General features: G+C 48.2%; 2 protein-coding genes across 5 annotated transcripts in view; one reads left to right on the forward strand and one right to left on the reverse strand.

The window, feature by feature from the left end:
• Positions 1 to 27,721, forward strand: part of SYN1 (synapsin I) — a 73,629-nt gene that overhangs the window by 25,737 nt on the left and 20,171 nt on the right. For all 3 annotated transcript variants that reach the window (XM_069943528.1, XM_069943530.1, XM_069943531.1), the window contains exons 4-5: positions 6,671 to 6,827; positions 7,242 to 7,331. In XM_069943528.1, coding sequence (XP_069799629.1) covers positions 6,671 to 6,827; positions 7,242 to 7,331 — 247 coding nt within the window. The remainder of the gene's footprint in view (positions 1 to 6,670; positions 6,828 to 7,241; positions 7,332 to 27,721) is intronic.
• TIMP1 (TIMP metallopeptidase inhibitor 1) lies at positions 14,951 to 23,497 on the reverse strand. Of its 2 annotated transcripts, none has more exons than XM_069943533.1 (6): positions 23,385 to 23,497; positions 18,363 to 18,496; positions 17,441 to 17,520; positions 16,918 to 17,035; positions 15,666 to 15,787; positions 14,951 to 15,412 (listed from the first exon to the last, which is right to left on the reverse strand). In XM_069943533.1, exons 2-6 carry the CDS (start codon positions 18,469 to 18,471, stop codon positions 15,206 to 15,208), a joined length of 636 nt encoding a protein of 211 aa, XP_069799634.1. In that variant the 5' UTR covers positions 18,472 to 18,496; positions 23,385 to 23,497; the 3' UTR covers positions 14,951 to 15,205. The 2 variants fall into 2 exon arrangements, with proteins under 2 accessions (XP_069799634.1, XP_069799633.1); XM_069943532.1 differs by lacking the exon at positions 23,385 to 23,497 and adding an exon at positions 19,641 to 19,741.

Genomic DNA, 27,721 nt, shown 5'->3' on the forward strand with positions numbered 1-27,721 from the left:
CTGTATACCAGTCTTTCTCCTGTATACCAGTCATTCTCCTGTATACCAGTCATCCTCCTGTATACCAGTCTTTCTCCTGTATACCAGTCATTCTCCTGTATACCAGTCATTCTCCTGTATACCAGTCATCCTCCTGTATACAAGTCTTTCTCCTGTATACCAGTCATTCTCCTGTATACCAGTCATCCTCCTGTATACAAGTCTTTCTCCTGTATACCAGTCATCCTCCTGTATACCAGTCATCCCCCTGTATACCAGTCATCCTCCTGTATACCAGTCATCCTCCTGCTCCGGAGCCATCCTCCTGTATACCAGTCATCCCCCTGCTCCGGAGCTATCCTCCTGTATACCCGTCATCCTCCTGTAAACCAGTCATCATCCTGTATACCAGTCATTATCCTGTATACCAGTCATCCTCCTGTATACCAGTCATCATCCTGTATACCAGTCATCCCCCTGTATACCGGTCATCCTTCTGTATACCAGTCATCCTCCTGTATACCCGTCATCCTCCTGTATACCGGTCATCCTTATGTATACCAGTCATCATCCTGTATACCGGTCATCCTTCTGTATACCAGTCATTATCCTGTATACCAGTCATCCTCCTGTACACCAGTAATCCTGTATACCAGTCATCCCCTTGTATACTAGTCATCCTCTTGTATACCAGTCATCATCCTGTATACTAGTCATCCTCCTGTATACCAGTCATCATCCTGTATACTAGTCATCCTCCTGTATACCAGTCATCATCCTGTATACAAGTCATCCTCCTGTATACCCGTCATCCTCCTGTAAACCAGTCATCCTCCTGTATACCCGTCATCCTCCTGTAAACCAGTCATCATCCTGTATACCAGTCATCCCCCTGTATAACCAGTCATCCTCCTGTATACCAGTCATCCTCCTGTATACCAGTCATTCTCCTGTATACCAGTCATTCTCCTGTATGTCGGTCATCCTCCTGTATACCATTAATGCTCCTGTATACCAATCTTTCTCCTGTATACCAGTCATCCTCCTGTATACCAGTCATCCTCCTGTGTACAAGTCTTTCTCCTGTATACCAGTCATCCTCCTGTATACCAGTCATTCTCCTGTATACCAGTCATCCTCCTGTATACCATTAATGCTCCTGTATACCAATCTTTCTCCTGTATACCAGTCATCCCCCTGTATACCAGTCATCCTCCTGTACACCAGTAATCCTGTATACCAGTCATCCCCCTGTATACAAGTCTTTCTCCTGGATACCAGTCATCCTCCTGTACACCAGTCATCCTCCTGTATACCAGTCATCCCCCTGTATACCAGTCATCCCCCTGTATACCAGTCATCCTCCTGTATATCAGTCATCCTCCTGTATACCAGTCATCCCCCTGTATACCAGTCATCCTCCTGTAAACCAGTAATCCTGTACACCAGTCATCCTCCTGTATACCAGTCATCCCCCTGTATACCAGTCATCCTCCTGTACACCAGTCATCCTCCTGTATACCAGTCATCCCCCTGTATACCAGTCATCCTCCTGTATACCAGTCATTCTCCTGTATATCGGTCATCCTCCTGTATACCATAAATGCTCCTGTATACCAATCTTTCTCCTGTATACCAGTCATCCTCCTGTATACCAGTCATCCTCCTGTATACCCGTCATCCTCCTGTATACCCGTCATCCTCCTGTATACCAGTCATCCTCCTGTATACCCGTCATCCTCCTGTATACCCGTCATCCTCCTGTTTACCAGTCATCCCCCTGTATACCAGTCATCCTCCTGTATACCCGTCATCCTCCTGTATACCCGTCATCCTCCTGTATACCAGTCATCCTCCTGTATACCCGTCATCCTCCTGTATACCAGTCATCCCCCTGTATACCAGTCATTCTCCTGTATACAAGTCATCCCCCTCTATACCAGTCATCCCCCTGTATACCAGTCATCCCCCTGTACACCAGTCATCCTGTATACCAGTTATCCTCCTGTTTACCAGCCATCCCCCTGTATACCAGTCATTCTCCTGTATACAAGTCATCCCCCTCTATACCAGTCATCCCCCTGTATACCAGTCATCCCCCTGTACACCAGTCATCCTGTATACCAGTCATCCTCCTGTATACCAGTCATCCTCCTGTACACCAGTCATCCTGTATACCAGTCATCCTCCTGTATACCAGTCATCCTCCTGTATACCAGTCATCCTCCTGTATACCAGTCATCCTCCTGTACACCAGTCATCCTGTATACCAGTCATCCCCCTGTATACCAGTCATCCTCCTGTATACCAGTCATCCCCTTGTATACCAGTCATCCTCCTGTATACCAGTCATCCCCTTGTATACTAGTCATCCTCCTGTATACCAGTCATCCTCCTGTATACCAGTCATCTCCTGTATACCAGTCATCCCCCTGTACACCAGACATCCCCCTGTATACCAGTCATCCTCCTGTACACCAGTCATCCTGTATACCAGTCATCCTCCTGTATACCAGTCATCCCCTTGTATACTAGTCATCCTCCTGTATACCAGTCATCCTCCTGTATACCAGTCATCCCCTTGTATACTAGTCATCCTCCTGTATACCAGTCATCCTCCTGTATACCAGTCATCCCCCTGTATACTAGTCATCCTCCTGTATACCAGTCATCCTCCTGTATACCAGTCATCCCCCTGTATACTAGTCATCCTCCTGTATACCAGTCATCCTCCTGTATACCAGTCATCCTCCTGTATACCAGTCATCCCCCTGTATACCAATTGCTGTATACCTGCGGAGCTCCTGCCGCTCCCTTCATCTTGCTTCTCCTGGTATCGCCATCGGCCTGTATGCTGGAGGATCGGCAGCGCTGCCCGGCAGGGGCCATAACTTATAGTCAGTATGTAAATTTCCAGCTGGTGATAACATCCGCCCCCTCCCCCGGCCGCACGGTAATAGCGGGACTGATGGAGAATACTAAGTGCATGACATATATGAGGTAGCAGAGCCGCTCACATCCCACCCAGTGCTGGGTAAAGCTCTTTGCGGGCACTGGGTGGAGATGAGCGGCAGCGGGAGTCCTAGCAGCCCCTCGTCTCCTATAATGCATTGACATGATCCTCACGTACAGTCTAGACAGCCAGTGAGGCAGAAAGCTGATAACTTACTGACACCGGTTTACAACATGGCGGCAAATCCATACAAAGCGCCTGGCGTAGCGGGATACATGAATAGAATGGCAGAATAGCAGTGAAGACTGACACACTGACCCCTTGTGGTTGAAAGCTGTCATTGCAGAATATACAAACGGCAGGATGATATACGGCAAGCTGTTGCAAAACTACAACTCCCATCATGCCCTGACAGCTTTTGGCTGTCAGGGCATGATGGGAATTGTAGTTTTGCAGCACCTGGACAGATGTAGGTAGCGTGGCTTTGTGTCGTGTTTGTAGACTAGGCGACGCTTGCTTTATACACGGTACAGTATGAGCCGTCACTCAGTGCCATTCATGTCCCTGCTCACTCATTCACATCGATCAGTCTAATAACACATCACGCTGCGGCCATTGTTCCTGAGTTACTGTGTAGGGTGCCCCCTGTGGAGAGCGTGGAGTACTGCAACATAGTAACCACTCATTAAGCAGGTTGAGTGTTTTCTAACCATCATAAGAAGCTTTATTCTCCAGCGACGCATGATGTGTTTGTCTGCAACATCTGACACCATGTCAGCAAGGGAATAATAAAAGAGAGCCGTGTGTAATGAATGGGAAGGGTATCATGGGTAAAGTGAGCGTAGAGGAGGAGGAGGAGGAGAGATCATGGGTATAGTGATTGTAGAGGAGGAGGAGGGATCATGGGTATAGTGAGCATAGAGGAGGAGGATGGATCATGGGTATAGTGAGCATAGAGGAGGAGGATGGATCATGGGTAAAGTGATTGTAGAGGAGGAGGAGGGATCATGGGTATAGTGAGCATAGAGGAGGAGGATGGATCATGGGTATAGTGAGCGTAGAGGTGGAGGGATCATGGGTATAGTGATTGTAGAGGAGGAGGAGGGATCATGGGTAAAGTGAGCGTAGAGGAGGAGGGATCATGGGTATAGTAATTGTAGAGGAGGAGGAGGAGAGATCATGGGTATAGTGATTGTAGATGAGGAGGAGGAGGGATCATGGGTATAGTGAGCATAGAGGAGGAGGATGGATCATGGGTGTATTCATTGTAGAGGAGGAGGATGGATCATGGGTAAAGTGAGCGTAGAGGAGGAGGATGGATCATGGGTGTAGTGAACATAGAGGAGGAGGATGGATCATGGGTGTAGTGAGCATAGAGGAGAAGGATGGATCATGGGTGTGGTGATTGTAGAGGAGGAGGATGGATCATGGGTAAAGTGAGCGTAGAGGAGGAGGATGGATCATGGGTGTAGTGATTGTAGATGAGGAGGAGGAGGGATCATGGGTATAGTGATTGTAGATGAGGAGGAGGAGGGATCATGGGTATAGTGATTGTAGATGAGGAGGAGGAGGGATCATGGGTATAGTGATTGTAGATGAGGAGGAGGAGGGATCATGGGTATAGTGATTGTAGATGAGGAGAAGAAGGGATCATGGGTATAGTGATTGTAGAGGAGGAGGATAGATCATGGGTATAGTGATTGTAGATGAGGAGGAGGAGGGATCATGGGTATAGTGATTGTAGATGAGGAGGAGGATAGATCATGGGTATAGTGATTGTAGATGAGGAGAAGGAGGGATCATGGGTATAGTGATTGTAGAGGAGGAGGATAGATCATGGGTATAGTGATTGTAGAGGAGGAGGAGGAGGGATCATGGCTATAGTGAGCATAGAGGAGGAGGAGGAGGGATCACGGGTATAGTTATTATAGAGGAGGAGGATAGATCATGGTTATAGTGATTGTAGAGGAGGAGGATAGATCATGGGTATAGTGATTGTAGAGGAGGAGGAGGGATCATGGGTATAGTGAGCATAGAGGAGGAGGAGGAGGGATCACGGGTATAGTTATTATAGAGGAGGAGGATAGATCATGGTTATAGTGATTGTAGAGGAGGAGGATAGATCATGGATATAGTGATTGTAGAGGAGGAGGAGGGATCATGGGTATAGTGATTGTAGAGGAGGGATCATGGGTATAGTGATTGTAGATGAGGAGGAGGAGGGATCATGGGTATAGTGATTGTAAATGAGGAGGAGGAGGGATCATGGGTATAGTGATTGTAGAGGAGGAGGATGGATCATGGGTATAGTGATTGTAGAGGAGGAGGAGGGATCATGGGTATAGTGATTGTAGAGGAGGAGTAAGAAGGATCATGTGTATTGTGATTTTAGAGGAGGAGGAAGGATCATGGGTATAGTGATTGTAGAGGAGGAGGAGGGATCATGGGTATAGTGATTGTGGAGGAGGAGGAGGAGGGATCATGGGTATAGTGATTGTAGAGGAGGAGGAGGGATCATGGGTATAGTGATTGTGGAGGAGGAGGAGGAGGGATCATGGGTATAGTGATTGTAGAGGAGGAGGAGGGATCATGGGTATAGTGATTGTAGGGGAGGAGGAGGGATTATGGGTATAGTGATTGTGGAGGAGGAGGAGGAGGGATCATGGGTATAGTGATTGTAGATGCAGAGGAGGAGGGATCATGGGTATAGTGATTATAGAGGAGGAGGAGGGATCATGGGTATAGTGATTGTAGATGAGGAGGAGGAGGGATCATGGGTATAGTGATTATAGAGGAGGAGAATGGATCATGGGTATAGTGATTGTAGAGGAGGAGGAGGGATCATGGGTATAGTGATTGTAGATGAGGAGGAGGAGGGATCATGGGTATAGTGATTGTAGATGATGAGGAGGAGGGATCATGGATATAGTGATTGTAGATGAGGAGGAGGAGGGATCATGGGTATAGTGATTATAGAGGAGGAGAATGGATCATGGGTATAGTGATTGTAGATGAGGAGGAGGAGGGATCATGGATATAGTGATTGTAGATGAGGAGGAGGAGGGATCATAGGTATAGTGATTATAGAGGAGGAGGGATAATGGGTATAGTGATTATAGAGGAGGAGGGATCATGGGTATAGTGATTATAGAGGAGGAGGAGGATGGATCATGGGTATAGTGATTGTAGAGGAGAAGGGATCATACTACTGTTTCTTCTCCTTGGGGAACATATAGGTGTATCTGTAATCCCATGTACTCCAATACCCGACAATACACACAGTAAGGCCCCCAGTTGTGTACCTTCAGCTGTGTAGCGCTTCGCCCCTCCACTGCATTGCGGGTTATTGGCGAGGGAGCAATGCGGCATGGCAGACTGTCACATTGCAGTCACCGCAGTACATGAACCCCTGAGGCCCTAACACTCAGATATAGGGGGATATGGGGCCCCTGACTCCACGGTGATTGTAGCCTGGAGGTCGCTGTCACATCTATGCAGATAACAATAGTGCGGCCTCCATAGAGCGGAGTGTGCGGATAGACACCCCACTGCTCCCCTGTTGATGTATGGTTAGGTTGATTTGCCGTTAAGCTTCTTAGGAAAGTTTGGTATTAAATCCTGTAGACTGGTATTAGGAGCCATATTGTTTTTTTCTGGTACTTGCTGGTAACATGGTAGTATAATACTGATATATTGGTTACCCTGGGAGTTATAATTCCTTGTTATTGGATCCTGTAGGTCTCTAAAGCCCGACTTCGTGCTCATCCGCCAGCACGCCTTCAGCATGGCCCGGAACGGCGATTTCCGCAGCTTGGTGATCGGCCTGCAGTACGCTGGAGTCCCAAGCCTAAACTCTCTGCACTCTGTGTATAACTTCTGTGATAAGCCCTGGGTGGTGAGTACCGCTCTATTAACATTCACTATGTCCTAGGCTTTATAATGCCCGATGGGATATGAGAATAGGAGGAGAGTTGTCAGCTTCACAGCGGGCTGTAAACAAGGATGGTTGTTAGTGCGCTTCTCTCTGCTGACATCTGGTGGTCAGTATGAATACTGCAGTATGTATTAATAATAAACATTTCTTAATCTAGGCTTTAGTCAGCTGTCAATGGCCCTCTAGTGAAAGCAATATAGACACGTAATAGTGAACATATGTCTGGACAGCTTAGCAGTTTTCTCCTCAGATCATATGATATGATAATTCTCTGTGTCCCGGGGGATGATCTCTTTTCAGCTGCTGTAAGCATTTTCTTAACCTCTTGTAGCATTAGGCGGGGACCCCTCACCCCCTTTTCCGTGTATCTTTCAGTTTTCTCAGCTGGTCCGTCTGCAGAGGAAGCTGGGGCCCGAGGAATTCCCTCTAATCGATCAGACGTACTACCCCAACCACAAGGAGATGGTGAGTCACAGCATTGATGTCCGTTTGAAGCCCACCGCAGAGGTTCACTTCCCCTAGGTCCACCTAAAGGAGTCATTTCCTGAGCTGATGTCATGAATAACACCTTGTTTGGGGTCCTGTGTCCTGTAGTGACCTCCAGACAGCAGCAGCAATGCTCCTACTGTACCCTCCAGGTTACACTCCCCCCCCCCCCCCCAGTCTGGAAGGAGGTTACGTGTCATGGAATAAGCTGTAAAATCTGCAATCATAAAACCACTGATGTAAAACAGATGTCTATCTATAGATCGCCGCCGTATTTAGCTGCACTTTACTTTCTCCAGATCCTGTGAACAGCTCTCACTTTCAGTGTCACGTCGAGGTCTGCATTACCTAATCTGGCCTGGTCCACGTGTGTGAACCTAATAACCTTAGAGTGGTTTCTGAGGTTATTAACAAGGCTGCTGTTTCTATCTAAGAAACACCGCCACTCATATCCATGGGCTGTATCTGGTATTGGAGCTTTTGGTCCCCTATGCACAAGAATAAAATGTAACTGATATAAGTACTATAATACTGCTCCTATATACAGGAATATAACTACTATAATACTGCTCCTATATACCAGAATATAAGTACTATAATACTACTCCTATATACAAGAATATAACTACTATAATACTGCTCCCTGTATACAAGAATATAACTACTATAATGAAGTGGTAGAGCGGGTAAAGACCTCAGCACAGCCGGAGCAGCAATCACTTTCGCCGATTCAGAAGGGGCTCAGGAAGAGTGCAGGTGGATCTCTACTCTGATAAAGACATCTGCATAGTGGTGCACGGATCGGTAAACAGCAGTGTGATAATAAACGGAAGGAAAAGAAGAAAGTCCAGCACTCACCGATTACTTGATAGCAGATCTATTTCGTCTTTATTTCATAAATGTAAAGCGGCAGGGAGGGGGAGGGTGCGTGACATGTCTCTATTGGACTGGACTTTCTTCTTTTCCTTCCGTTTATTATAACTACTATAATACTGCTCCTATATACAATAATATAACTACTAAAATACTGCCCCTATGTACAAGAATATAACTACTATAATACTGCGCCTATATATAGGAATATAACTACTATAATATGCACAAGCCAAAAAGACAGGAATGGCTGCCCATCGCACCCATGGCTGACACGAAAGCTTATTCAGCTATATTTAAAACCAACATCATGTAGTGTTTCTCTGTCTCATCGGGATTTAACTGCCTTAGTACAGTCCCTGCTCCAGGCGCCGGAGATTACCTGGGTGGTGCCGTCCACCTTTCTCTCCCCCCGTAAATAGCTACTATAATACTGCTCCTATATTCAAGAATATAACTGCTATAATACTGCTCCTATATACAAGAATATAACTACTATAATACTGCCCCCTATATACAAGAATATAACTACTATAATACTGCCCCCTATATACAGGAATATAACTACTATAGTACTGCTCCTATATACAAGAATATAACTACTATAATACTGCCCCTATATACAGGAATATAACTACTATAATACTGCTCCTATATACAAGAATATAAGTAATATAATACTGCTCCTATATACAGGAATATAACTACTATAATACTGCTCCTATATACAAGAATATAAGTAATATAATACTGCTCCTATATACAGGAATATAACTACTATAATACTGCCCCTATATACAGGAATATAACTACTATAATACTGCTCCTATATACAGGAGTATAACTACTATAATACTGCTCCTATATACAGGGATATAACTACTATAATACTGCCCCCTATATACAGGAATATAACTACTATAATACTGCTCCTATATACAAGAATATAACTACTATAACACTGCCCCTATATACAAGAATATAACTACTATAATACTGCCCCCTATATACAAGAATATAACTACTATAATACTGCTCCTATATACAGGAATATAACTACTATAATACTGCTCCTATATACAGGAATATAACTACTATAATACTGCCCCCTATATACAAGAATATAACTACTATAATACTGCTCCTATATACAAGAATATAACTACTATAATACTGCTCCTATATACAAGAATAGAACTACTATTATACTGCCCCTATATACAACAATACTGCTCCTATATACAAGAATATAGCTACTAATGAGTGCAGTGCTCTGGACAGTCCTTAAAGGGGTTGTCCGGGATATTTTAATAAACTAGCATTGCATTGACCTCTGTGGATGTTGTATATCCTACATACACTTCTATTTTAATTTAGAGCACTTACTGTGTTCTCAGGCTCAGTCACATGACCACTCTGACTGTGTTTTCTTTACTTCCTGTGATGTCACGTTCCCTTTCTGTTTCCTGTTCCTGCCAGTGAGGTCAGGTGGGCGGGGTTATGCCTCCACATTTCTTTAGCCACACCCCTAACATCTAACTAACATCTGAGGCCAGAAGAAACTGCATCAGTAATGACAGCATGACAGACTACAATCTGTGTACAGCACTGCAGCATAGGTTGGAGCTATAAACAGTAAATAAAGGAACTATAAGGGGGTGATTTATCAAAACTTGTGCAGAGGAACAGGGAAGCAGTTGCCCATAGCAACCAGTTAGATTCTAGGTTTCATTTGTCAAGGCCTTTTTAAAAATGAAAGAAGCAATCTGATTGGTCGCTATGGGTAACTGCTCCCCTGAGGTAACACAATCCTGGCTAATAACCCCCCCCACACACACACCTGTAGGATGGTTACTGTAGTGTATATGTAATTCAGGACTACAACTCCTAACATCTACAGGTGTGCTGGGGTTTGTAGTCCTACAACAGATAAAAGAGTGAAAAAACTAGTTTATTTGATCACATAAGTAATTGTCAGACACTGAGCCCCCATGCTGCTCAACAGACACTTGTAGGAAGACAAACATTTCCCGACCTCTGGGTAGAGTGGGCGGAGCTAGATTCAGAGAGGAGGGGGTGGAGCTACAGGCTTGCAGAGCTGTGATGTCACTGCTGACCCCTGTGACCTGGAAGTACTTTATGTAAACAAACACAAATCCAAAAAGCAGCAACAGAGGCGAAATAAGGTAAGAGAAAACCACCAAGAGAAAGGGACAGATTACAAATTATTCACATTTCCAATAAGAAAAAAATGTTGGACAACCTCTTTAACAATAAAGGTGCCAACTGGGGTGCTAGAAATGATGAGGTACGTCCATATACTGTTCCAGCACTCACCGAGCTTGGAGGTATGGTCAAAGCTTTATTCCGACATTGGACAAATGCAGGGAGGTGATAGTATATCATGCAGGGTACAGGGTGGACTTCGAGGTACGCCCTGCACCCTATACCATCACCTCCCTGCGTTTTTTCCAATGTCGGAGTAAAGCTTTGACCATACCTCCAGCTGAGTGCTGGAAAAGTTTTTTCTTTTTTTTTTTGCAATAACTTCTATAATAATGCCCCATATATACAAGAACTAGAGATGAGTGTATGTATCGAACCCCAATAATGTCAATGGGAGAAAATTGCTAGTTTCTTGGTGAGCTCCAAGTGGTCGAATTTAGGTTTCCAGTTCCATAATGACACCTCTGGAAATGATGCCAACACCTCTGGAATTCAACTGGGACAGCAGGGGAAGCATGCCTAGGTGCATCATTACGCCACTATCACAGCCTCACAACTATACACTCAAAACTCAATATATCCTCTATGTAACGTGGAAGAAACACCAGGAAACCTTCTTTCCTCTACATTAGCATGGACAGAAAGTCACATTGTAAGCAAAAGAAACATTTACCTGCACCCCTTTACCATGTTACCTGTAACAACCACAGATGGCCTAGGCAAGGGGAAATCACACAGCACCCACCGCTAACTGTCATTGTGTGTATGTGTGTGAGTGTGTTTGTGTGTATGTGTGATGTGGTCCAGACGCGTCCTACACATAAAGGGCTGAGGGTCTCATGGAAACCATATAAAAATTACATTTAAAGGGGTAGTGCACAAAAAAAAAATTTCTTTCAAATCAACTGCTACCATGAAGTGCCAGAGATTTGTAATTTACTTCTATTAAAAAATCTCAAGCCTTCCAGTACTTATCAGCTGCTGTATGCCCAGCAGGAAGTGGTGTTTTCTTTCCTGTCTGATACAGTGCTCTCTGTTGCCTCCTCTGTCCATGTCAGGAACTGTCCAGAGAAGGAGCAAATCCCCATAGAAAACCTCTCCTGCTCTCCAGACTGGAAATAATACCACTTCCTGCTTGGCATACAGCAGCTGATAAGTACTGGAAGGCTTGAGATTTTTTAATAGAAGTAAATTACAAATCTCTGGAACTTCATGGCAGCAGTTGATTTGAAGGAAAAAATTTTTTGGTGCACTACCCCTTTAAGGAGGTGGGCCCTCCAAAAATCCTTGGATGTAGTGACAAATTAATGACAATACAATCTTCCTAAGAGACCCTGGAATCTGAATTTGTACACTTTCAATCCTAAAGTGTATCTACTAGGAGAGATTTACATTTTGGAATCCAGTTTTAAAATGGTTTGAGATGGACAATACTCTGATCCTCGTAAAACAGCAAGATCCTGATCCAAAGGTTAAATGGGAAAATTTGCCCCACACCCTAATGGAGACCCCCCTATTAAGCCCTAGATGACCAATGACGTACCTGTACGCCTTGGATGCCTGTCTCCAGACGACCCTGGGCGTACAGGTACGTCTTGTGTTATGAAGCTTCATAGCAGGTGGGGACCGGCTGCAGTCAGTAGCCGGGCCCTCACCGTTAATGGCAGTGACAGCGATGCAGCCTGTTATTAACCCCTTAAGTGCAGGGCTCCAGACTAAAAAATTTACCTGGGAGCCATTGGCTCCTAACCTGAAAAATTTAGGCGCCAAATAGAATATTTGGTCGCCAACATTTTAAACCATGTAAAATTAATGTTATGTTAAATGGGACTTACTGTGTGCAGAGGCCACGGCAGCATCCTCCTCCTTTAGATCCTTTCTTTTCTTAGTTTGAACATGGAAACTTGACAACCATATACAGTCTAACTCAGTACTTCAGCTTCACTTGGCTAGCCTTTTAATGAGGCTTACTCTTCTGAACTTGAACTTAAAGGGAACCTGTCGACCCCCGTGCCGGGGTGACAGACTCCCAACCCCCCGTTAGAACCCCCTATACTCACCTCATCGCGCCGGGTCCGGCTTCTGAAGATGGTCGGGTCACGGAGATCTCAGCCGCTGCAGCCCGGCGTGCGCTGAGAGATGAGTCCAACGCTCATAGAGAATGATGGGAGAGTCCAGCGCTCCGTCATTCTCTATGAGTGTTGGACTCATCTCTCAGTGTGCGCGCCGGGCTGCAGCGGCTGAGATCTCCGTGACCCGACCATCTTCAGAAGCGGGACCCGACGCGATGAGGTGAGTATAGGGGGTTCTAACGGGGGGTTGGGAGCTTGTCACCCCGTCACCGGGGGTGACTGGTTCCCTTTAAAAGCTTGCAACAGTCTATACATACTGAGCTAGACTTATGACTGTAGCCATAGTGACCCCCCACAAGATGTGTATATAGATAGATATATCTCTCACCTAGTGACTAATGCAAGTGACCCCCTACAATACAGACACCTGAGGGGCCCTGATAATAATAATTGTGCATATATCTATCTCCCAGTGTCTGCAGCCAGTTTGCCCTACACTTATAGATGGCCCCCTCCCCTTATAGATGACCCCCTCTACCCCCATTATAGATGCCCCCTCTCCCCCCCCCCCATTATAAATGCCCCCTCTCCCCCCCCCCATTATAGATGCCCCCTCTTCTCCCCCCCTTATAGATACCCCCTCCCCTTATAGATGGCCACCTCTCCCCCCCTTGAAGATGGCCCCTCTTCTCCCCCCATTATAGATGCCTCCCCCCCTTTCCTCTATGCTAAGCAGTATTTAAAAAAAAAACAAACACACAAACTCACCTGACAACCCGCTCCCCCAGCGATCCTCTTCTTCTTCAGGCGCTGTCCCCGGCTGATGCGCGGCTGCCGGGGGTGTCCCGTCCTATCCCCGGCAGCGCGGCGAGTCAGTGAGCTCCCTGTACGCCGGGGCTGTGACTTCTGACACAGGAAGCGTCTCTGACGTGCGCTTCCTGTGCCGGAAGTCAGGGCCCCAGGCAGCTCACTGATGCGCCGCGCTGCCGGGGATAGGACGGGACACCCCCGGCAGCCGCGCATCAGCCGGGGGCCCGGACTTAAAGAGACAGCGCGCCGCCGCCGGGGCCAGTCGCCATTTGCAAAATGTCAGTCGCATTGGCGACCATTTTGGTCGCCATCTGGAGCCCTGAAGTGTAAGTGACAGGGGCAGCTCCGGTCACTGCAAAAACAGACAAACTTATGAGCAGAATAACCTGTCCTGCAACAATTTCTTTTCAAACAGAAAATCAACTAATCAAACACTGACGTATACATTATAATGATAAAGTCTGATGCATGGCGGCAATTGATATGTAACAATTTCCTGCAACCGTGCGCAGAGTGCAATGTAGTGTATTGCGACAGCTTTTAGCTAAAAGTAGCTAAGCAAACACTGGCGTATAGAGTATATATATATATATATATATATATATATATATATATATATATATATATATATATAGAGTTTGAAGTATGGCACCAGGCGATACACAACAGAGTCTTTTCCCTTCCAATCGTGCGCAGATTGCTATAAAGTGTGCTGCAAGAATTTATGTGTACCAGGAGCTAAGCAAACACTGGCATATACAGTATATTTATTGAGTTGGACGTATGGCGGCAGGCGATACGTAACAGAGTCTTTTTTTTTTTTTACGTAGCGCAGAGTGCAGTATGGTGTCCTGTGACAATTTGAATGTAACATTAAATAGGCCAACACAGGTGTATACAGGAGAATTATACACTGCCTGCCTACCTGTCTAAGTAGCTGATGTGCTGGTAGTCTATGCACTGTATGGACGGAGCTTTGCCTGCCTAAAATCTCTGAATATCCTTTCTGTCCCTACTCCAAAATCTATCCTGTATCTTGTCCTTCAACAATTAGAATGAAGGAGCAAATAGATCCAATGAGGCCTATTCAGAATAAACAGCATCTGCCTGCCTGTCAGAATAAGCAGCTGATGTACAGGTAGCCGGCCTATTCACTGTATATCCGTAGCTCTGTGCTGTGTATTGTAGTAGCCGTTACATGGGCTTTCCTGCCTACAATTAGCTAAATCCTCACTGTCCCTACTGCAGGGTCTTTCCCTCACTACCTTCAAGATGGCATCTGATGACAAGCAGGAAAAGCCAAGTTCTTATAGCTTGGAGGTCACATGAGTAAGCCAGCCAATGATTGTAGACACAGTTCTTGCGATGCCAGCGTGCTCCTCTAGGGCCTGTCACCCCCCCCCCACACACATAGTTATTGGCTACATTTTGAAAACGAGTATATCAAATAATGTAGCATTCGATTGAATAGCTACTCAATTGAGTACTACTCGCTCATCTCCAACAAGACTATAACTACTATAATACAGCCTACTATATACAGGTAGCAGGGCTGCCGGTGTCGCTAGTTGCTGTGTCGGCCATGTTGTGCAGTATACGTGGGAATAACATCAGATCTTTATACAAAAAAATCTAAAAATATTTATTAAACAATGAGTCCATTACATGTGAAGCAGTAAAACTCAGTGATCAGCACAAGGTGCTTACAGCATTGGCTGAGGAGTGACGCTCAGTATGGGCGGTGGGGCTGCCATCCCCGGCTGTGTGATAAGCCGCTGCCCGCTCAGGGTGGATGGTGACCGGCAGAGATGAGCGATTTCTTGGTAAGGGTCAGGAGTGGTGCATTGTGGGCCGGTGATGTGGTGGCTCTTCCTACGCGGTTGTGTTGCTGACGGTGGTGGTGGCGCTGTACACTCTGGACTTGAGGCTCTTCCAGGTGCACATGTCCTCACCGTTGTACATGCAGGCGTAGGTGGAGGACTGGTAGTTGGCGTACAGCGACTTCTTCCTCATCAGGGGGTCAGTCCATAGACACTGGAGGTTGTTGTCCAGAGAGCATGGCCCGAAGCATTGCTTCACCTGGAATACAAGGAGGACAGTGAGGACGGCGGACATGGAGGGGGCTCCTGCTAGTGGGGAACTGGCTTAAAGGGGGTCACTGGAGACCTGAGCCTCCAATGAGAGATGGATTACAGGCTGGTAAGCATCTCCCATAGGGGCAACTATTCCAGCTGGCCACACTGGTGACCTGCACTATGTGTCCCAGCAAGCCCTGCACTATAGGAGTCTAAGCCCATATAGATAACAGTGGGGGCGGGAGCGGGGGTCTTACCTGGCAGTTACAGTGCTTGGCGTACACCTGCAGAAAGCCCCTCTTCTGGCCCAAGGACAGGGGGGCCCATGGCACCACAAAGCTACAGGAGGTGATGTAAACCATGTCTTCTATTATGGTGCCTGTGCGGAGAGAAGCGAGAGATGATGAAGAGGGGGAAACTGGTCTGTATGGAGGCAAAGGGGAGGGTCAGGGTATAGACTGGGGGCTACTATAGAAGGATGATGGGGATTGGTGTCCTCTATAGATATTGGGGTTATTATAGAGGGATGATGGGTGTTGTGTCCTCTATAGAGGGATGATGGGTGTTGTGTCCTCTATAGAGGGATGATGGGTGTTGTGTCCTTATAGAGGGATGATGGGTGTTGTGTCCCCTATAGAGGGATGATGGGTGTTGTGTCCTTATAGAGGGATGATGGGTGTTGTGTCCCCTATAGAGGGATGATGGGTGTTGTGTCCCCTATAGAGGGATGATGGGTGTTGTGTCCCCTATAGAGGGATGATGGGTGTTGTGTCCCCTATAGAGGGATGATGGGTGTTGTGTCCCCTATAGAGGGGTGATGGGTGTTGTGTCCCCTATAGGGGGATGATGGGTGTTGTGTCCTCTATAGAGGGATGATGGGTGTTGTGTCCCCTATGGAGGGATGATGGGTGTTGTGTCCCCTATAGAGGGATGATGGGTGTTGTGTCCCCTATAGAGGGATGATGGGTGTTGTGTCCCCTATGGAGGGATGATGGGTGTTGTGTCCCCTATAGAGGGATGATGGGTGTTGTGTCCTCTATAGAGGGATGATGGGTGTTGTGTCCCCTATGGAGGGATGATGGGTGTTGTGTCCCCTATAGAGGGATGATGGGTGTTGTGTCCCCTATGGAGGGATGATGGGTGTTGTGTCCCCTATAGAGGGATGATGGGTGTTGTGTCCTCTATAGAGGGATGATGGGTGTTGTGTCCTTATAGAGGGATGATGGGTGTTGTGTCCTCTATGGAGGGATGATGGGTGTTGTGTCCCCTATGGAGGGATGATGGGTGTTGTGTCCCCTATAGAGGGATGATGGGTGTTGTGTCCCCTATGGAGGGATGATTGGTGTTGTGTCCCCTATAGAGGGATGATGGGTGCTGTGTCCTTATAGAGGGATGATGGGTGTTGTGTCCTCTATGGAGGGATGATGGGTTTGGTGGCTCTGATAGGAGGCTGCCATAGTAGAATGTATGAGCAGTAGACTGTAGGGGGCAGCGTGCTGCTATACTGACCGGCCACCAGGAACTCTTCGCTCTTGTTAGTAGAAGTGTGTTTGTAGCCGCACATACTCTCTATCCTGGAGCTGTACACGAACTGGATGTCATCGAGATCTTTAGGAGCCTTGAAAATCTGATGATAAAGAACATAGATATATAACTATACATAGCAGCCTGGCGGTGTACAGCCTGATGCTGTCAGGTTATATAGACTGCGTCACTGCGGCGTTGTGGTGTGTAATGTCAGCGGTCACGAAGAAGGCGGCTCAGGCCGTAACGTGCAATTCCAGTTCCTAGGTTTGACGCCATTTTTACTCTCCTGGACATTAATATGTTTTCTCTAGAATTGTATAACAGTGAAGCACATAGCGCGGCCCCTAGAGACGGACGCTCCGCCGGCAGGAGCAGAATTAACCAACATGCAGATTTCTGCCCCCAATATTTGTGGTGAGTATATAGATATTTCCCCTGCAGTGCTGTATATAGCCGTGCTGCTGGAGGGCACAGACCAGTCTGGCATTCATAGCAGCGGGCCTACCTTGGTGGCTTTGACCTCGAATTCCGTCCATTGCTCTCGCTTAGCGCAGTCTTTCTGTCCGACGAACTTTGCTCGGAAGACTGCAGATAGACAGTATAAGGATTAGACATCTCTAGGCACTGTGAAACTCCAGAGCTGCACTCACTATTCTGCTGGTGGGGTCACTGTGTACATACATTACATTACTGATCCTGAGTTACATCCTGTATTATACTCCAGAGCTGCACTCACTATTCTGCTGGTGGGGTCACTGTGTACATACATTACATTACTGATCCTGAGTTACATCCTGTATTATACCCCAGAGCTGCACTCACTATTCTGCTGGTGGGGTCACTGTGTACATACATTACTGATCCTGAGTTACACCCTGTATTATACTCCAGAGCTGCACTCACTATTCTGCTGGTGGGGTCACTGTGTACATACATTACATTACTGATCCTGAGTTACATCCTGTATTATACTGCAGAGCTGCACTCACTATTCTGCTGGTGGGGTCACTGTGTACATACATTACATTACTGATCCTGAGTTACATCCTGTATTATCCTCCAGAGCTGTACTCACTATTCTGCTGGTGGGGTCACTGTGTACATACATTACTAATCCTGTACTGATCCTGAGTTACATCCTGTATTATACTCCAGAGCTGCACTCACTATTCTGCTGAGCACATATATTACAGTATAGGATATAACACTGCAGGCTGTGTGTGGTGGGTGGTCCGGGGGGTCCCCCGCTCTCTGGGCATGCTCTGCACACTTTCCTATGACCCTGTGATGTGGTGTCACTCTCTCGCTAAGTTATCCAGCAGATGTGAATGAGCGTCACTGTTCCTCCCCCTGTCGGCTCGCAGTGTTTTGGTGCACAGAATATTTCTCCCCATAAGAGACTCTTTGTGCAGAACATCTCGTCTTACCGATAGGCGATTCGCAGTAGACGGTCTGGGGGTGACGGGGGCCACACGTACAGGACCAGGCTTCTCTGCTTAAACAGCCCACAAGCATCAGAACCACCAGGGAGAACATTGTGCACCTCGGAGACTGGTCCTGTCTGCAGAAATAAAGATGGATGGTGGTTATACATCACAGGATTATATACTGGGAAGACATGGGAGGAAGGGGTCCCTACTCTCTAGAAGACTCAGGGAGGAAAGGACACGAGATGAAGCTAAATGATAGTGTTTGCGGTCTCGGCAGGAAATGAGTTGACGCCTTGACACGCTGGAGCTATAATTTATGTTATTTTGGGTGCTGGGAGCAAAAGGGTTAACAAGGGTCGGGTCCTGGAAGTTGTTATTGTGGATGGAAGAATCTTGCATTACTATGGGGATCTCGAGTCTGGGAGATGAGGGGTTAAAATAGTCAGAAGTTTTGCCAGTTTGGTGTGGATAATGGTTGTGCAGGGCTCAGCCGGATAATGGTTGCAGTAGCTGTGCAGGGCTCAGCAGCATAATGGTTGCATTAGCTGTGCAGGGCTCAGCCGGATAATGGTTGCAGTAGCTGTGCAGGGCTCAGCCGGATAATGGTTGCATTTGCTGTGCAGGGCTCAGCCGGATAATGGTTGCAGTAGCTGTGCAGGGCTCAGCAGGATAATGGTTGCAGTAGCTGTGCAGGGCTCAGCAGGATAATGGTTGCACTAGTTGTGCATGGCTCAGTCAAATAATGGTTGTAGTAGTTGTGCATGGCTCAGTCGGATAATGGTTGCAGTAGTTGTGCAGGGCTCAGCTGGATAATGGTTGCAGTAGTTGTGCAGGGCTCATCAGGGTAATGGTTGTAGTTGTGCAGGGCTCAGTCCAATAATGGTTGCAGTAGTTGTGAAGGGCTCAGAATGATAATGGTTGCAGTTGTGCAGGGCTCAGCCGGATCATGGTTGGAGTAGCTATGCTGGGAGTCAGAATCTTGTGGTCCAGGGCTATGGGAAGGCTTGGGTTACATGTGGCGGTGCATGGGTTAAGCAGTTGGGCAGCATTCCAGCAGGTGATGGGTTAAGATGCTGTGCAGAGTTTTGGCACATAAGGGGTTTGGAGTTTTTTTTCTGCCCCGGTTGCATTTTGTGGGAGAATATGGAGATCTGGAGCTTTAGCAGGTAAAGAGTTAATCAATGCATAGTATTGGCTGCGGAAGGGGTTAAATCGGGCAACACGACCAAAACATCAGAGGGTCACCCCGAGGTGCGGAGAGCTGCTGCTGCTTACCTGGATCCTAGAGATGTGTACGGGTCGGGAGCTCAGCTCTGCTGCATCTCTCTCCATTCCACGGCTGGAATTTAAAGCGTCCCCGTCCCCCTCCCTCCTGTGATACGATTGGCCAAGAGCCCAGAACCAGACGCCTTCCCTATTAGTCAGAGATTTCAAAACAGGAAGAGATCTCATACGGGGAGCTGGGAAATGGCTCCGGTCATCCACAGTGACCCAGTCAGGTAATCTGCCCTGGTGCCTGCTGGGTAATCCATATGTGCGCACTTACTGATGGATTATATGTCAGGCATCCATGTGCCTCCTAATCCATTACATGTACATACAGTGACGGCTTCACAGAGAACTGTAGGCGTTTTAGAAGTTCTGCCAAAGATGGTGGCAGTGTCCATATTGTCGACAGTATGGCGGAGAGCACCTCGTAAGGACACCAGCAGTATCATTGGACCAATGGAGTATAACAGGGATGGGGAACCAGCCATTGCAAAACTATAGTTTCCATCATGCCTGGATAGCTAAAGCTTTGCATGATGGGAATTGTAGTTTTGCAACGGCTGGAGGAATGGAGATTCCCATCCCTGGAATATAAGATGGCCTGGCATTAGGAATGACCAACCTAAAGGAGAAAGATCAGAACCCAGCGATGGACGAGTAGTGATGAAGCTTTGGATCTGTGAAGTAACCAGTATCATCGCTGTAGCAGACTATGGAAGACATCTGGAAACACAGGCTACATGGTTAGCATCAGACTGGGAAACTCCATCCCAGCTCCCCGGATGGCCAACGCAAAATCTCCTGTGTCCTCGTGTGTGCTCGTCTTATCTTACATAAAGGAGGAACAACCAGACTGAAGTGGTGTCTTATGTCGGACACCGTGTCTGATGACCAATGCCGTGTCTGATGACCAATGCCGTGTCTAGTGCCGGATGCTGTGTGTGATGCCGGATCTTATTTCGGGTGCCGTGTCTGATGCCGGATGCCATGTCTGATGCCGGGTGCCATGTCTGATTCTGGGTGCCACGTCTAATGCCAGATGCCGTGTCTGATGCCAGGTGCCGCGTCTGATGCCGGGTGCCATGTCTGATTCTGGGTGCCACGTCTGACACCGGATGTCACATTTAATGCCAGGTGTCATGTCTGATTTTGGGCGCCACATCTGACGCCGAATGACGCGTTTGATGCCGGGTGCCAAGTCTGATGCTAGACATAGTAGGAAAAGGCCTTATGGATGGAGGAGCAAAAGCAAACAGAGGAAGAGTAAAAGACGGATCCATACAAACCATGAAGTCAATGTTAGGAAGTCAAAAAAGAAGGGGCATCCTGTAAAAACCCAACTCGGCCGGGTGTGGGTGAAGCTATTGTTACTAGGAACATACTGGAGCCAGGAGCCATACTTGGGGACATCAGTAGAATCCTCCTTTACCATACGTCATTCTCAGCCATGGAGGGCGCCTATATGTTACATTACAGATGTCGGCCATGTTATCACGTCTCCATAATACGGACGCACAGGTTTTCCTCTGTGGGTTTATTTTTAGATTCTGAGCCGCAGCCATGAGACTGACTATTAGAATTGCAGATCCCCTGTAGTGTGAAGCCGTATGGTCTTAATGTATGGCATCTGTCACAGTGTGCCCCCGGGCTCTCCTCCAACTGGTGAGGAATGGCGCCCGCTCTCTTGCCAGGAAATGTGTAAACATGGCTCAGTGGAGACCAAGCCGTAACTGGAAAAATCCCAGAGGAAGCTGCACCTTTATGGCCCTGGTCACAGTACAGTGGTGATCTCCAGCCAGTGGTGAAAGCTGTGGAGAATAGGGCCACAGTCAGAGTGTTTGTCTCAAACCAGGAACCAGTACAGAATATAAGGAGAGCCGCCCATACAGCAATAACCTCTGGCGACTGAAAATGTACTGAGAGGGTGCTCACCTGAGTAAGGGCCAATGACTTAGTTCTCCAACATAACCAAAATATCTCCTGGCCCCCAACCTCTCTGTACCCGGGGCTCAGCTGACTGTTGGGGGATACTTCAAGGAAATGTGTGCAGGAGTCACATCATGATGTCTAGGTCGAGGACAATATGTGGTGTTAACGCATTTTGTAACCAGACGGGTTTCTTCATCAGATCATGGTCTTCATCAGAAACCAAATGGTCTTAAACTATTGTTCTATACTAAGAATCTGGAGTCTGGTCGCAGAAACATATGAATTTGGGATCCACTAAAGACTGATCCTACGTGCGTATGTAGCAGCCCCTTGTTTGCTGAGTAGGGATACCATCATCTTAATGGCTAAACCTCCGGCTATTGGCCTGGCATCTGCAGGAACAGTCAAGGGGTCCAGAGCTGCCCCTCTCTGAAGATGACAGATCGGGAAATGGTTTTCCAGGATCATTGACTTCACTGCTATCTACGTATGTGTAGTCCTTGTTATGGAACAGGGCGCTCAGTATAGCCTTGGCGTCTAGAGAGGTTCAAGAGTGGCTTTAATATAGTAAATATATAGATTTTAATGGTGTCTTTGCCATAGAAACAAGTGTAAGGAATGACATTTTTTCCCTCCATTGACTCCCGTATCATTAACTATGGCCAGTTACCAACACCCCCCCAGTGCAGTCTATGGCCGATTACCAGCAACTCCCCAGTGCATTCTATGGCCGGTCCGTCCCCCCCCATGCACAGTCTATGGCCGATTACCAGCATCCCCCCAGTGCAGTCTATGGCCGGTCCCCCCCCCCCCCTCGTGCACAGTCTATGGCCGATTACCAGCATCCCCGCCCCCATGCACAGTCTATGGCCGATTACCAGCATCCCCCACCCCATGGTTACCTGCAGCCCCCCATGCACAGTCTAGGGCCGGTTACCAGCATCCCCCTCATGCACAGTCTATGGCCGGTTACCAGCATCCCCGCCCCCATGCACAGTCTATGGCCGATTACCAGCATCCCCCACCCCATGGTTACCTGCACCCCTCCCCCCCCCCCCCCATGCACAGTCTAGGGCCGGTTACCAGCATACCCCTCATGCACAATCTATGGCCGATTACCTGCATCCCCCCTCATGCACAGTCTATGGCCGGTTACCAGCAGCCCCCTCATGCACAGTCTATGGCCGGTTACCAGCACCCCCCCCCATGCACAGTCTATGGCCGATTACCAGCACCCCCCCCCCCATGCACAGTCTATGGCCGGTTACCAGCACCCCCCTCATGCACAGTCTATGGCCGGTTACCAGCATCCCCCTCATGCACAGTCTATGGCCGGTTACCAGCACCCCCCCCCCCCCATGCACAGTCTATGGCCGGTTACCAGCACCCCCTTCATGCACAGTCTATGGCCGATTACCAGCACCCCCCCCATGCACAGTCTATGGCCGGTTACCAGCATCCCCCTCATGCACAGTCTATGGCCGGTTACCAGCACCCCCCCCCCCCATGCACAGTCTATGGCCGGTTACCAGCACCCCCCTCATGCACAGTCTATGGCCGATTACCAGCATCCCCCCTCATGCACAGTCTATGGCCGGTTACCAGCACCCCCCTCATGCACAGTCTATGGCCGATTACCAGCATCCCCCTCATGCACAGTCTATTGCTGGTTTCCTCCAGGCGGTTAGTGTCGTCACTCCCATAACCAGTGACAACCAGTTTACAGTAATGTGATGTTTCTGGCAGCTGAGGTCGCATATAGAAGTAGAAAGTGAAATGTACACGAGTCGTGCTCTGTGGTGACGTCAGCTGCATTCTTACCAGTAATGAAGAGCGTCCGGTCTTTTTCTGGGGTTTCCCCATCTCTATCTGTATACTGTATACTGTGGATCTGTCACCGCCATTCTCTGCTGATAAACGCCTCGCTCTGCTGGCACGCACTCAGCCCTCTCACAGACGCTCTCTGTCTGGACTTCAAGGCGTTCACATGTTTTCCTGAGAAGACCACATCATTTACTGCAGGCTGGGTCAGTGGCGGGGACACATAATACACACATGTCTGCTGCTGCTGCCGGGAAAGCTGGGTGACTGCCAATATGGCTGCCATCATGCCTCCTGTGATACCCCATCTAAGAAACGGGAAAATGTTTATAACAATAGATCCTAGTCATTGGGTTGCTTCCTAGTTTTATCTGGTGCTGGGAAACAACCAATATGGCTGCCGTTGTGACTTAAAGGGCTGTTCTCATTCTTTTATTACTAGCATAAGCCATGACTTTAAGGGGTTGTTCAGGAGAGGTTTTCTATGGGGATTTGCTGCTGCTCTGGACAGTTCCTGACGTGGACAGAGGTGGCAGCAGAGAGCACTGTGTCAGACTGGAAAGAATACACCACTTCCTGCAGGACATACAGCAGCTGATTTTTAAATACAGCAGGAAATACAGGACATACTGCAGCTGATTTTTAAATAGAAGTAAATTACAAATCTCTGGCACTTTCTGGCACCAGTTGATTTGAAAGAAATTTTTTTTGGTGATCAACTCCTTTAAGGACCTTGGTCAGTTCTGCGCTGGACATGACACCACAACAACAACAACTGGAAGACGACTCAATTTTTCCATAGAAACCTTGCCAGGCCATCGGGCTTCGTCTTTTTCCCATACGCTGCCTGGTCCTGTACACCGCAGCGCTGTGATCCCCCCCCCTGAGACCACGTCTGCTAAAAATAAAATCCCAGCTAATTAAATAATTATAGTAGCCGGGCAGGAAGCGGCCGCGTGTGGGTTATAACTCCATTTCTACCATGTCATTTCTGACCGCAGCCCCTCAGGCTTCTGTAATCCGATCCAAACAAGCGAGATGACTATGTATACTAGATACTGTAGTCTATAGCCGTGAGATCTCCCAACACTCTTTTGGGAATGGGAGTGTTGACATAACGTAAGGCTGGAAGCTTTCCGGCAGCGGCCTGACATTGAGTGCACACGTCATTGTTGACTTTGCACCATTGAAGTGGCTGATTAGAGAGCGGCGGAGGAGCTCCATCATCCCCGGGATTATGTCAAGGCGGAGGAATGTAGGTGAAAGTCGGGGTGAGGACGCCGGCCGCTAAGGAAGCCATGGGGTTACGTCACTGGTGAAATCCATAAGTGTGCGCTCGGGAAAATGGGCTTTGAAATGTAAAGGGTGAGTCATCCATCCTGACATGTGATGTGATGACGTGATGTGGCCAATGATGGCCGGAGACTATAGAGAGCTACACACCTGTTCCAGTAATCCCATATACATACAGCAGAGTGTGCAGTAGAGATTAGCGGGTAGTGAAATATCCGACTATTCGAACGAGTATTCGATCCCATTATAATCTATCGGAAAAAATTTTGCGGCACTTGGAAATCAAAATTCGACCACTTGGAGGTCACCAAGTCCCCCATGAAACCTTTCCTAAACGATGCCAACACCTCCGGAATGACACTGGGACATTAGGGGGAGCATGCCTGGGTGCACCCAACACCCCAAAATCGCAGTATAATGCCACTCTCCGCAGTTGCGAAGGAAAAATATTTGTGAACGCTTTACAAATGTTTACGGCAATGTTCACACATTTCATTCGTATTTCTTGCGCAGTGTTTCATACATGATTCCAATGTGCGTCCGCAGAGCGTCATGTTATTCGCGCGTATCACACATCATGCTGTACGAACGTTACTGGAACAGTATGTATGACGTGCCTTTTACTGGGCTACTGGAACAATATGTATCACGTGCCTTTTACTGGGCTACTGGAACAGTATGTATCACGTGCCTTTTACTGGGCTACTGGAACAGTATGTATCACGTGCCTTTTACTGGGCTACTGGAACAGTATGTATCACGTGCCTTTTACTGGGCTACTGGAACAGTATGTATCACGTGCCTTTTACTGGGCTACTGGAACAATATGTATGACGTTTACGTGCCCTTAGTGGTGTTAAACAGGGACACTATAAGTCACTTGTACACATAGGGTACTGGAATGAATACACCTGCTGATGCTGCTGTTATATCATCTATGTCTTAGCACTGAGAAGTGCTTTGGATTCAGTGATGACTTTTTCGCTGGATCTTAGCTCGGAAAAGGACGTTTGGGTTCTGTAGTAAGCCAGCCCAACCAAAACGTTACTAAAACCTATCTCTCCCTGCTGCAAGATTTTTCCCTGGCTCGGTTGAAAGCGCATCTGGAGTCGAGAGGCGGGAGTCAAGTATTTAAGATTCGAGGTCATGTAGTTTAGCTATCCAATGAGGGTAGACGCCGTTTTTGGGCTGCGTGCGTACTCCCAGGGTCCCTCACGGCCTCCCTGCATGGTCATTGGATTAAAAAAGCGCCAACTGCGATGGGAGGGCTTTTGAATGTTTCCCGCGTATTCGCCTCACTACTCGATTGAATTTGAATCTTTCGAATACCGCAATATTCGATCGAATACCTACTCAATCGAATCGTATTCACTCATCTCTAGTGTGCAGGACTCAACTAGAGAAACAGATCGCTGATTTCAGGGAGACCGGCCAAACGACAACACTGCCGGCTGCTAGTAAAAGCGCTCAATGCAGTGAAGTCCTGGGTGCATTGCCCCCTGGGAAACACGAATATGCAAAAGAAGAGCCTGTGGAGCCTCATTGAAGAGTCTCGGAAAACAGGACTAGCCAGATATCCCTCCGGGAAGGGCCCAGCCAATGGGTGGCTCCTATAAGGAAACCACCATATTGAGTGGCCTTATAAGTCAATGTAATGACAAGGGAAAAACCAAGGCCAGGTAACCATCCACATACAGCTGTTTCGGGGTGTTGCCCCTCATCAGTGTGGAGCAGGATTCTGGCTAGGTGAGAGATATCGCTGATCTCAGGGAGACCAACCAAACGACAACACTGACGGCTGCTAGTGAAAGCGCTCAATGCAGTGAAGTCCTAGGTGCATTGCCCCCTGGGAAACATGAATATGCAATAGAAGAGCCCGTGGAGGAAAGGGAAATAAGCTGCTGGCAGACCCTTCTATCCCCTCAAGACCATTCTATCCCCCCCACCCCTCTGTCCTCCTCCAGACCCCTCTGTCCTCCTCCAGGCCCCTCTGTCCTCCTCAAGACCCTTCTGTCCTCCTCCAGGCCCCTCTGTCCTCCTCAAGACCCTTCTGTCCTCCTCCAGACCCCTCTGTCCTCCTCAAGACCCTTCTGTCCTCCTCCAGACCCCTCTGTCCTCCTCCAGACCCCTCTGTCCTCCTCCAGACCCCTTTGTCCTCCTCCAGACCCCTTTGTTCCCCTCCAGACCCATCTGTCCTCCTCCAGACCCCTCTGTCCTGCTCCAGATCATTCTGTCCTCCTCCAGACCCCTTTGTCCTCCTCCAGACCCCTCTGTCCTCCTCCAGACCCCTTTGTCCTCCTCCAGACCCCTCTGTCCTCTTCCAGACCCCTCTGTCCTCCTCCAGACCCCTCTATCCTCCTCCAGATCCCTCTGTCCTCCTTCAGACCCTTCTGTCCTCCTCCAGACCCTTCTGTCCTCCTCCAGACCCCTCTGTCCTCCTCCAGACCCCTTTGTCCTCCTCCAGACCCCTCTGTCCTCCTCCAGACCCCTCTGTCCTCCTCCAGACCCTTCTGTCCTCCTCCAGACCCCTCTGTCCTCCTCCAGACCCTTCTGTCCTCCTCCAGACCCCTTTGTCCTCCTCCAGACCCCTCTGTCCTCCTCCAGACCCTTCTGTCCTTCTCCAGACCCCTTTGTCCTCCTCCAGGCCCCTCTGTCCTCCTCCAGACCCCTTTGTCCTCCTCCAGGCCCCTCTGTACTCCTCCAGACCCTTCTGTCCTCCTCCAGACCCTTTTGTCCTCCTCCAGGCCCCTCTGTCCTCCTCCAGACCCTTCTGTCCTCCTCCAGACCCCTTTGTCCTCCTCCAGACCCCTCTGTCCTCCTCCAGACCCTTCTGTCCTTCTCCAGACCCCTTTGTCCTCCTCCAGGCCCCTCTGTCCTCCTCCAGACCCCTTTGTCCTCCTCCAGGCCCCTCTGTCCTCCTCCAGACCCTTCTGTCCTCCTCCAGACCCCTTTGTCCTCCTCCAGACCCCTCTGTCCTCCTCCAGACCCCTTTGTCCTCCTCCAGACCCTTCTGTCCTCTTCCAGATCCCTCTGTCCTCCTCCAG

The sequence above is a fragment of the Dendropsophus ebraccatus genome, chromosome 10, assembly GCF_027789765.1.
Source record: "Dendropsophus ebraccatus isolate aDenEbr1 chromosome 10, aDenEbr1.pat, whole genome shotgun sequence".
NCBI classification, from domain to species: Eukaryota; Metazoa; Chordata; class Amphibia; order Anura; family Hylidae; genus Dendropsophus; species Dendropsophus ebraccatus.